Genomic DNA, 12,468 nt, shown 5'->3' on the forward strand with positions numbered 1-12,468 from the left:
TATTTAATAGAGCTCGGAATGCTTGACAAAGGTTGATGAAAAAGAGGCGGTTAACCCCTATTAGTAGTCTTCCAAGTGCCCTAGCATCCCAAGAGTACTTGTGCGAGTTGTGGTGAGGTTTCTCCACCCACAAGAAGCTACTTGAGCTAGCCGGAGGTTTTTCGGAGAGTCATCCACCAACGGATCGGGATCGTCCACCTTACGGACAGTCGTGGAGTAGGACCTCTAATCTCTGAACCACGTTAAACATAACGTGTTAGAGGTTTGATTATCTTGTTTATTACCTCTAGGTTTTAGCTTTCATCTTGTTAGTTTGTTTTGTATTTCCGCTGTGCACTAACAAGCGTAGTAAGTGAAGAAGTAGGTGATCGACTATTCACCCCCTCTAGCCGGACGTCTATGCCCCAACATAAATCATTGAGCAAATAAATAGTTATAGATTTCTACTAGTATATCAATCTGGTTCTGATGAGATAAATAAATATATTGTTAAGATATGCAAGTGTGGTTGAAAGAAAAGAAATATTTTTAGGAGTTACCGTATTGGAAGTATCTACTTATTCGATATAATTTAGATGTTATGCATATTGAGAAAAAGTTCTTCGATAATATTTTTAACACCGTGATGAATGTGTCTAGAAGAACTAAAGACATTGCAAAATCACGTGAGGAATTAAAAGAACTAGTCAATAGACCAGAGTTGCATCAGGATGAAACAACCAATAGATTTCCAAAAGCTTGTTATACATTGGACAAAGATGGTAAGCAAAATTTATGTAATTGATTGAAAGAAATCAAATTTCCATATGAGTATGCCTCAAATATGTCTCGGTGCGTGGATATGAATAGATTAAAGATGTTTGGAATGAAAAGTCATGACCGTCATGTATTCATGCAAAGACTTATTCCAGTAGCTTTCTATGACTTACTTCCTCAAAATGTTTGGCAAGCACTCTCTGAATTGAGTTTATTTTCAGAGATTTGACAACGGGTATTATGATGGATAATATACTTTAGCTAGAAATAGACATTCCTCTTATATTATGTAAGTTGGAGCGTATATTTCTAAATAGTTTTTTTTTATTTAATGGAATATCTACCAGGTCCTATGTAGTACAGATGGATGTATCCATTCAAATAATTTTTTAGGAAATTAAAAAATAATATTCGTAACAAAGAAAGAGTTGAGGGGTCAATATGTAATGTTTATCTGGTTGAAGAAGCATATTCTTTTTTGCTCATATTATTTTACTGATAGTGTGCAAACAAGACATCGCAGATGCCCACAAAATTCTGATGATGCTCATCAGCCGATAGATCCATCGATGCTTTCTATTTTGAAGTTTCCTGGTAAGTCAATGGGTGTATCACTTTCTAGATGGTTAATCAAAGATGAATACTATGCTGCAAGAACATGCATACTCTTAAACTGTGAAGAGATCAAACATATACAATGCAAGTTAACTTCTCTAATTAAACACTTATCCTCTGTTTAATTATTTTGCTTGATATCCCAATTTTTATATAATTACCTTCTTTCCCATCTTGTACGAACAACAACTATATCTATAAAATTTATCAATTGGTGTAAGTGAGGTAGTTGCAAAGTTAGAGATCAAATTTGCATTATGATTTCAAATATATGTAAGTTAGAGAATTTTTGAAATTTTTTAGTTCATGTCTATTAAGAAGTGTCCTAGTTTATATGTTAACTATTTTTATAGGTGAAAGATCGTAGAATATTAAATGTGCAAGATGATAGGATAATGAATATTGCATCAGGATCCCTCCGTAAAATAAAGGTATACTCTAGTTACTATGTTAGTGGCCTTAAATTCATGTGGCATAATGAGATTCACGGAGATTAACCTATAATTCTAGTGTTTACGTCAAATGATCTATGGACAACAATAACACTGAGTTTGATTACTATGATAGACTTGAAGAAATCATAGAGATTGAATATCCTGCATTATTAATAAAGAGGTGTGTGTTGTTCAAATATTCATGGTATGATCCAACCCCAAGAATAGGCACCAGAATACATCTAAATTATAATTTAGTTGAGATTAATGCAAACAAAAGATTCGACAAGTTTGAACCTTTAATTTTCGGGATACAAGTGAGTCAAATTTTCTATCTTGAATACCCTACGAAGAGAAGAAGATCTAGTGAATGGTTGTATATTTGTCGAATCAAGTCTCGCTTAACCATAGAGATGTCGAATACAATCACTGCTCAAAACCATGATGCATTTCAAAATGATGAAGTGGAGAGACATTAAGTTGATTTACAACTCCAATCTACTCCTCAATTACTTGTAGATGTCAATATCACTTACGAAGAGATAGATGATGGAGAGATGTTCAATAGTGAGGATAAAGTTGAACTAAGCTCATCTAGCGATGAAGACATAGAAATTGTTAATGTTGATTAGTCAGATGTTAATGATGATTAAATATTAATATTATTGTTCATCAAGTAAGTTATGCTTTCATATTATTTTATATTTATATTATCATATTTTTAAACCTTATTATGATGTTTGGTAATGTTATTTTGTAGATATCATTATGGCAGAACAGTAGATTATAACACTCCGTGGCTACAAAGTCCTTAGAGTTATAGGGGACTTATAAGTATTTTTTCTTATTAATAATTCAAGTTTATATATGATTTTATTTATAATATTTCTCATAACTTAATATTATTTTGTGCAGGTTCACTCCAGATGGCCATCGAGTTGCTACCTATATCACGGAAAAATTCAAGGAACTAGTTTGCGTGTTTGGTACTATATGGAGGCATGTAGACCAGGAGATGAAGCTGTTTTATTATAATAAGTTTATGGTAAATCGAGTTTTATTCTATTTTATGGTAAGTAGACCATGGTGATATATTTATTCTATTTTGATATTATATTATGTTCATTTCTAAATATTTTATTACTATATATTTTAGGAGTCACGTTCGGTTCTCTTTATATATTGACTTTTTATATCATCATATGCTCATTTTTGTTCAGATATCATTTTATTACATATTAAATTTATTAAATATATATGCAAAAATGTTTATTTAAACATCAACATGATCATTTGATATTTAACTTTTTGTAGGTTTTTCTTTATTATCTTATGTTGTATTATTTGGAGTACTTTCTATTACGGTATGTATTCTGTAAACTTAGATTTATATATGGATATTTGCATTTGTATTATGCAATTGTTTAATTTTGTTTGTTTTAGATAATTTTAATTGTTTCTATTATTATAAATGTTAGTTTGTTTGTGCTTATAGGGATTGTATGAGGAAGAAGAATGAATTGTTAGGATGTATGGATTGTGTTTTTATGTTTGAATTTTATAAATGTGATTGTTTGTATGTGATTGTTATATGATGTATGTGTGTAGATTGTATATATAATGCCATCGTCTGTGATGGTTTTGTATATTTCAAAATTGTAAATAGGGCAGAGCGAAAATAGATTGCTGCTGTCTATTTTTTTTTTTGCTTCCGACGGATTACCGATGGAATAGGGTTTATGTCGATAATTATCGAAAATAAACACCAACGGACACTTACGTTTCCGTTGATGTTTAGATATAATACTGACGGAAAGCTTGTTTCCGTCGATAATTACCGACAGAATCGAGGTTCTGTCGATAAACCTTAAAATAGCGGAACCTGGCTACTGTAACTATTCCGATAGCATTACTGACGGGAAAAAATATCTTCGGTCAGAAACCTCGTTTCTGACAAATTACCTCTCAACACCAAATATTCCGTCGATAAGCCGTCGGTATGTACATTTGCTGATCGAATTTCGATGGATATTCCTATCAATACTCCTAATTTTTTTTTAGTATTTCAAGGTTTATTAGTAATTTTTACAGACGCATTAATTAAGGATATAGAGTTCAAAACTTAGTTGTGATATATTATTAGAAAATTTTCTTATTAATCAATCAGGGATCTAAAGTTTGAGACTTAGCTCTGCCATATTATTGAGAATTTTTTTCATTAATCAATTAGGGATTTAGAGTTCAAAACTTAGTTGCAATAATAGAGAATTTTTCTTTTATAATAACTTGATGCACGATTGCTAATAATAATAAATTAATGAATTTCTTTACACATGAAATTCATATCTAATATAAGCTCATAACTAAATCATTAATTAGATAAACTTGGCCTAAAATTAGCCACTCTTTCACTCTGCAAATTAAAGTTCAAACGGTTTAACTGGCTAAGGCCCAATTCGTTTTAAAAAATACTACACGTTCGATTCACTTATTCAACCCTTGATTTTAATCCAATGTCTTTTACGTGTCGAATGCTACTACCTATGGGGCTGTTCCGAGCTCATAAAAAAAAAAAAAAGTGGATCTAAAAGAAAAATAAAAGAAAGTACGAATAAGAGAGAGAAGAAAGAATTTATTAGTTTGATTGTGAGGTTAGAACTCAAGATGACGCAGAAAACAGTGGGTCAGTGTGCAACCTCCTTGTACGACAAACATGGCCATGGTTGATATTTTGTCCTTCCTCTACCGCCATGAATAATTCTTGAGCTCCAACCATGACTTGCCGACCTCTATCTTCTCCGTTTCTTTATCAATTTCGAAGCATCAAGTTTGCCTTGACTACTTCATCCTCTTAATTCCCACGTCCTCTCCAATCTCCATTGCCCAATAATTGTATCTCTCTCAGCTTAACCATCATTTCATGATTATATATTAATTCAATCATTTGAATAACTCGTTAGCAAAATCATAGCTTCCCATTTAAGAATATTTCCCGGCAAAAAAAAATCCTGCTTCCTTTATTTTTAGACACCATTATTTTTTAAATATTGCATAACTGCAGCATTCTTAGCTGTATTTCCTGTATCTCGATTAGAATTTGATGAACACGCACGAAAGAGTCAATATTTTGCAACTATATATATATTCTCCCTCAATCAGTTTTCCAACACCAAGAGTACTCCTCGTTCTTCATTTCTTCTACGCCTCAAAAGTCTTTCATTGCAATGGATTTTCAAGGATTGGGATCGAGCTGGAGCTCGTTTGATGCTGCGATGTTGGGGGAGGAATCCCAAGTCATGGAGCAGTTGTTCGGTTCTCAGGAGATGTTTTGGTCCGATCACAATTCTTCCGGTGATCTTTTTGATTGGACTCTAGGCAATTGTGCTGCGACCAGCTCAACCAACTCCGTCAGCGTTCTTCCTCATCCAGACGCCAATTATGGAGGATATAATTACACGAGCCAAGCCAAGATGAGCTCGGAAATGGCGGAGCCTCTGCCGCCACTCCCGCGAACAACGAAAAGGAAGTTGAATGGTGAGGATGCTGATGTGCCCACAAAGGTAGAGGAGGATTCGGCAATGTTCGGAGTTCCTAAAAGGAATGCTAAGGAGTCAGCGCCAGTGAGAATTCTAATTCATAGTTTCGATTGTGAAGCGTTGGTGTAAATTTACAAATATACAGACGATTGATGATAAAAGAAAATGGTGTTTCTCAGGTTTCTAAGAAGAGGAAGAATTCACAGTCCAAGAAGACCGAGAAGAGTAGTAGCACTGTGAATGAAGACATAAATTCACAGAACTCCAGTTGCTACAGCTCAGAGGATGACTCGAATGAGCAGAATGGAGCAGCAAATAGACAGAAAAAAACTGGTAGAGGAGCTGCAACTGATCCCCAGAGCTTGTATGCAAGGGTAAATTTCAAATCTCTTAAACACAAACAAGATAACTTCTTTCCCTGTTTATTTATTTTTTGTTTGTTTGTAATAGTCCTTGATCATTGTGTTTTACAGAAAAGGAGAGAAAGGATCAATGAGAGGCTGAAAATCCTGCAAAACTTAGTTCCAAATGGAACAAAAGTAAGTTATTTGGGAATTGTATTTGTAGTCTGAATAAGGCAGTAGAGGACTGACAACAGTTGATCGTAACAGGTAGACATTAGTACAATGCTTGAAGAAGCAGTTCAGTATGTAAAGTTCTTGCAGCTCCAAATTAAGGTTATACTTAATCACATCACTATATTTCCAAACATTCAGAGTTGCTGTTCAAGTATCTGAAGGTATAATTCGATTTGTGCAGCTGTTGAGCTCTGATGACTTGTGGATGTATGCTCCCATTGCTTACAATGGCAAGAACCTTGGAATTGACTTAAACATCTCTGAACTGTGACAACCAGACCAATGTGCGCAGTCATAACTACATATAGAACGAAGGGAGAATAACCTGGTGAAAATGGCAATTTATACTCTTCATTTTCTTCGTTCAATCATCTAAATTGTTTGTTTTTATAATCTCATTTCAAACTAGTAATGGGGTTTTCTGTAAGCAATACTGAGAGTTGACAAGGGAATTGATGAAGTCTCATGTTCTCTTAGACTTTTTACCTCGGTGCTTGTTAACATTGTAATATTGATGAAAATATTGATATACAGGTATAAGATGGAGATAAGGAATTTCTGTTTTTTTTTTTTTATTGAGGTTCTTACTTTTGATACTGTAAGGTATGTTCTTATCATGAACAACATCATAAAAATGGTAAACAAGTGGAATTTGAAGATGAATGAAATGAGGGACTTGAAGAAGCATTCCTTATTGTTACCTTTTTGTATTGAATGGTCCAACAAACCATTCGAAGCATTCCTTGCAACGGCTTGAATGCTTACTGATTGCCTCAATCAATGTTACCTTGTGGCTCCATTCTGTGAATTTATGTTTACTGATTGCTTCCTGTGTCAAACAGAGCAGTAGGTAAGGACCATGTCAGATCTACCATACGAATCCTTTAATGGCCTTTGCATCTTCATCTGTTAACTTGGAGAGACGAGCAACTTCATCTTCTATTTATTTAATTAAACTAAAGCTAATCTCTACTTTTAATTCAATGGACGCTCGCCTTTTCGAGCTATCAATCCGATGAGCACCTCTCCAGAACAAAGTAAACGGTATCAATCGCAACACCTTTACTTTCTTCGAGGAAGGTAATTCTTTTGTAGCAAACAATCAAAGTCAACCGATCTGACATTAATGCATGATAAACTTATAGCCAATTGACCAGCTGACCCAGTACACAACCACTATCCGATCGCTCTATCTTTAAAAAAAAAGAAAAAAAAAAGAATCAAGATTCTCCATTTTTTATTGCTGGGAGCAAAATTCAGACTAATGATGCACTTGAATCTGTATTTCTGATATAATATAATTCGTGTACCTGGAACAAATCTACTGATCGTCCTGCGTGAAGAAGGAATTGCTAGACGATGTGGATCACGCGGTCCCCAAGGAGTTATATTTTCATGAATAAGAAGAAGAAGAAGAAGAAAAATAATGGGGAGGCGTTAAAAGTATCTAATTTACCAATGGGAGATCAGAAGAATCCAAGACTTGGTACCAGTCCTGGTTCTGAAGGAGGAGAAAAGAGGTGGATTAACCATTTCTCACTTTGCATCTTCACTATCAGTTCAATCTCCAACTTTATTTTATTTTATTTTATTTATTTTTATGAATTAAAGAACAATTCTTGATTCAGGGAAGTACAGAACGCGCATCAAAAATCTAATTTTTATGGTTCGTTTCCCAAATTGAGAAGGCCATGTTTAGTAGTTATACAGGGCGAGGAAGCGTACGGAGCAGGTGGCGGAGATGGGCAGCTGCAGCAATGCTAGAGCAGGGGCGGTCCGCAATGGCGGCTCCAGTCTACTGGAGATACTGAACGTGAGGGTGGTGGGCGCCGGTGAGCGGGTGGTGGTGCTGTCGCACGGCTTCGGCACGGACCAGTCGGCTTGGAGTCGCGTGCTGCCTTACTTGCAGCGCGACCACCGCGTCGTCCTCTACGACCACGTCTGCGCTGGCAGCGTCAACCCCGATCACTTCGACTTCCGGCGCTACACCACCCTCGACGCCTACGTCGAAGACTTGCTGACCATTCTCGACGCCCTCGGAATCGACCGTTGCTTCTTCGTCGGGCACTCCTTCTCCTCCATGATGGGCATCCTCGCTTCGATCCGCCGCCCTGAGCTCTTCCTCAAGCTCATCCTCATTGGTGCCTCCCCTAGGTTTAACTCTTGCTTATTTATATACAAATTCTATCAAAATTTGAATTTTGAGATTTGGAATCGAAAGCGCAAAATTGCGACTTCCGATCGCAACAGATGAAATTTGAAACACGGCACCCAAATTTGGTGGCCAGGTTTTTGAACGACGAGGAATACCACGGAGGCTTCGAGCGGGATGACTTCGACAAGGTGTTTGCGGCGATGGAATCGAACTACGAGGCCTGGGTGCGGGGCTTCGCGCCGCTAGCTGTGGGAGCGGACGTGCCGGCGGCCGTTCAAGAGTTCAGTCGGACGCTATTCAACATGCGGCCGGACATCTCGCTGTTCGTGTCGCAGATGGCGTTCAGCATCGACCTACGTGGTGTGCTGGGCCTGGTAACCACTCCTTGCGTCGTTGTTCAGACAGCCAAGGACGTCTCCGTCCCTCTTTCCGTCGGCGGCTTCCTGCGGGACCACCTCGGCGGCCACACCATCGTCGAGTACCTCCCCGTCGAGGGGCACCTCCCCCACCTCAGCGCTCCTGCGGCTCTCGTCCATGTTCTCCGCAGGGCTATCACCTCCCCCTGATCCTCTCTCCCTCCCCTGATTTAGCTCACCGCGTCCGCTTCCGAGTCAACTCGCCAGGCCGGCGATGAAACGGGGAGAGTAATAAAGTTGATTCGTCCCTTTCGGTACCATAAAAGAAGACAAACGCACCAACCGATTATAGGACATCCTCCGTCTTTTTCTTTTTTCTGTTTTTTCCCCCTTCGTTTTGATGTTTGGTGTTTGTTTTTTTGGGTAAGAATTGAAATATTCAGTTGTTAATTAGAATTTGATTATGAAATGGCAGCGGTTGAAAAAGTCGGGTGGTCTCTCGATATATAAATTATAAATATCCTGCATTGCCCATTGAGGACGATCAAATGTGCAAAATTTCCAAATGATTATATTTTTTTTCAATATTTTCAACAAATGAATCATACTTTTTTAATAAGGGCGAAGAATGCTCTTCTAATTTAGGCTTAACTCTTAGCCATATGAACCATGTGCAAATCAATCAAGCTTTTGAAGAAAAGTTAACCTATCGATGTAGTCAATGGTAAAACAATAATTAAGAAAATCAAGATTTGAATCTTAATATGAACGATTATGAAAATCGATTCAGAGAATAGAGTATGCATAAATTAAGGTGGGTTGGAAAATCTTAACTCAATCCAATCTAAGATGGATTGTGGGTTGGTTAGTCAATCCATGAGCCCATCAAAAATTTTAAAAAATTTCATATTTTCAATATTTTATTTTAGAAAAATTTCATCAATCAAATATATTTAGAAACAGATATTTTAAATATAAATGGACACAAATTAGTACATATCTTTGATAAACAAATATTAATTTTATTTTAAAATTATAATAAATAAAAATAATAAATTGATATAAAACTTAATTTACATATAATTTTTAACCCGCGGGTCAACCCAAGCTCATCATGAGTACGGGTCATAGGCCTAGGAGGGTCAGCCCACAACGAGCTTGAATTGATAAAATTCTAATCCAATCCATTTAAATTATTTGACGGGATGAAATAACCTGACTAGGCCCAATCCAAATTGACATCTTACCTAGTTTTTTTTTCTTCTAAAGATTAGTCCTTCCCTTCGTCAATATGAGTATATGATATGACTAGGAGCATAACAAAGCAACCAATATTTCACATTTTTCACTTCATTTCTCAATCGGGAAAACAAATATAGCGTTCAAAGTCTATAAATATCATAGAAAATAAGAGTTGAACGAATTCAATTGGAATAAACATATGCTTGATGATGAGGCGTGGCATTTGGCTATCCTACTAAGAGTTATGCTAACTGCCAACAAATATAGTTTATATTGTAAATTTTAACTACATATCCTTAGTCAAATAAGGCATGACACTGAAGTAACCAGACAAAAGATCATATGCAGAACAGATTCTCATCGGCAGGCTAATTACAAAGACAAAGGTTTATCATAATAGTGCTGATGCCAACTTATGGAATTGATAATACAAATAAGTAAGAATTGAGTGGTTTAACTTAATTCAGTCAGGTGCATGAAGAATACGAAATCAGAATAAAGAATCATAAGCACCTCGAATACTTCAAATTTGTGATTTCAAAGAAAAAGAAACTTAGACACCAAGGGTGAAGAATAAAAAGAGGCACAAGATCAAATCCAGATTGCTCCGGGGTAACTAGTGTCTAGATCTAGATACATGTATAATCCGAACAGAGACGTAGAACAAAGGCTGTGAAATAGGGCATCAACACCCAGTATTAACCACATGAGCCTATTATCACCGGCAAGTTAACCAAGGCCCCCGTGTTTTTATTACGTCGATAAAACTACCAACAAACCCCATCCAGCACTATGAAATGTCATTCAAAATAACAAAGACCAGGAATTCGAAAAAGAACTTTTTCTTTAAAAAAAAAACGAATATCAATGTCCACTTGCCTATTCTTCGCGGGGCGAAAACAAAACCAATCGTAGCGGCCGGCGAACCTGTTGTCAATCTGCTCCACAAGCGCTGCCTGTGATATCGAAGGCGGCAACCACCGAACCACAACCTTCGTCCGGTAGGAGGGTTCCTTCATGTACCCGACCCCAGAAACGCCACCAATTCGACGGGAAATCGACACCTCTGCTCCAAAATCGGTCGCTCTGAGAATAATTCAAAGGAACCACAACCTTATGGACTTTGCCCGCAAAATAGGGTTACGAACCGAAATTTCTGGGGTGACAACCTGTATTACCGTGGCACCATAGTCCGGGGCTTGAATCAGCATGATAGAGAGCAACAAGAAGATGTTAACTGTGAAACAAAATATGACGGTCAAAATCATCAGGAAGCTTTTTTATTTTGAAATATGACGGTCATTGAAAAAGCTTCTTTCTTATTAAATAGATGTTATAGTTTTAATATGGGTTGATTTATTTAAAAAATTCAGAAAAAGTCATTTTAAAATTGGGTAACCAGAATGAAAATAAATTTATCTGATAAAAAATTAATTAAGTATTATTAATAAAAATTAATTAGTTATTATTTTTGAAATTAAATATGAAAATAGGTGAGAAAGGATATAATTGATTCATACAATATGATATTATTTAAACACCTTTAATAATAACCCTAAAATATATTAAAAAAATCATTTTAACTAGTCAGATTCTAGCAATTTAGTATTATCTTTTAAAATTTATAGCAACTAATTTTATATCAATCAGAAGTCATTTGGTTCATCAGTTGAATTTGGAAAAAATCGATTGATGGACCAAATGACTTCGTATAAATATGAAACTAGTTCTTATGTATTCGTCTATCTCTCCTGATTATATACATACCCTTAAATATCAATTTGACAAAATATATTGAGAGTAATGATTTTTTAAATACGAATTAAAATATTTAAACATATTCATGTTCAAAAAATTATTACTCTCAATATATTAAGTTAAATTGATGTTTAAGGGCATTGATATAATCAGAAGAGGTAGACAAATAGATAAGAACTAGTTTCATGTAAATTCGAAGTCATTTGGTCTATCAGCCGATTTTGAGCAAAATTGGTTGATAAACCAAATGACTTTGGATTGACATGAAACTAGTTTTTATGTGTTTGTCTACTTCTCCTGATTATATCTATATCATCAAATATCAATTTGACTTAATATATTGAGAGTGATGATTTTTTAGACACGAATTAAATTTTTAAACACATTCATGTTCAAAAAAGCATCACTCTCAATATATTAATCAAATTAATATTTGAGAGCATGAATATAATCAGAAGAGATAGCCGAACACATAGGAACTAATTTCATGTTAATTCGAGGTCATTTGGTCCATTAGTTGTTTTTGCCCAAAATCGGCTGATGGATCAAATGACCTTGGATTGACATGAAACTAGATCATATGCGTCCGTCTATTTCTACTGATTATATTCATGCTCTCAAATATCAATTTGACATAATATATTAAGAGCAATGATTGTTTGAACACAAATTAATTTTTTGAACATATTTACAAAAAATCACTTCTCTTAATATATTGAGTCAAATTGACATTTGAGGGCATGAATATAATCACAAAAACTAGCCAAACACATAAGAACTAGTTTCATGTCAATTCGAGGTTGTTGGGTTCATCAACTGATTATACCAAAAATTTACTTTAATTAAAAAAAATCAGTGACTGATTAAAAAAATCAGTTGATTTATTTGCTCAAAATTTTATTGTTTAAATTTTTTTCAAATATATATGTACTCTCAATATATTGGGTTAAATTGATATTTGAGAGTATGAATATAATCAGGAGAAGTATGTTGGTGCGGTTAGTACTAACGATCTAACTCAAGTTTTGATGAATAACA

General features: G+C 35.4%; 2 protein-coding genes across 2 annotated transcripts; both read left to right on the plus strand.

Moving 5' to 3' along the window:
- The first annotated feature begins 4,986 nt into the window (after positions 1–4,986).
- On the plus strand, positions 4,987–6,455 carry LOC122027910 (transcription factor bHLH84-like). The gene is made up of 5 exons (XM_042586927.1): positions 4,987–5,425; positions 5,521–5,715; positions 5,815–5,880; positions 5,953–6,018; positions 6,101–6,455. Exons 1-5 carry the CDS (start codon positions 5,030–5,032, stop codon positions 6,188–6,190), a joined length of 813 nt encoding a protein of 270 aa, XP_042442861.1. The 5' UTR covers positions 4,987–5,029; the 3' UTR covers positions 6,191–6,455.
- Positions 6,456–7,289: 834 nt separating this feature from the next.
- LOC122026251 (probable strigolactone esterase DAD2) lies at positions 7,290–8,910 on the plus strand. The gene is made up of 3 exons (XM_042584918.1): positions 7,290–7,439; positions 7,548–8,073; positions 8,208–8,910. The coding sequence occupies exons 2-3, from the start codon at positions 7,661–7,663 to the stop codon at positions 8,638–8,640; spliced, it is 846 nt and encodes a 281-aa protein (XP_042440852.1). The 5' UTR covers positions 7,290–7,439; positions 7,548–7,660; the 3' UTR covers positions 8,641–8,910.
- The last annotated feature ends 3,558 nt before the right edge of the window (positions 8,911–12,468 follow it).

The sequence above is a fragment of the Zingiber officinale genome, chromosome 10A (assembly GCF_018446385.1).
Source record: "Zingiber officinale cultivar Zhangliang chromosome 10A, Zo_v1.1, whole genome shotgun sequence".
Classification (NCBI taxonomy): domain Eukaryota; kingdom Viridiplantae; phylum Streptophyta; class Magnoliopsida; order Zingiberales; family Zingiberaceae; genus Zingiber; species Zingiber officinale.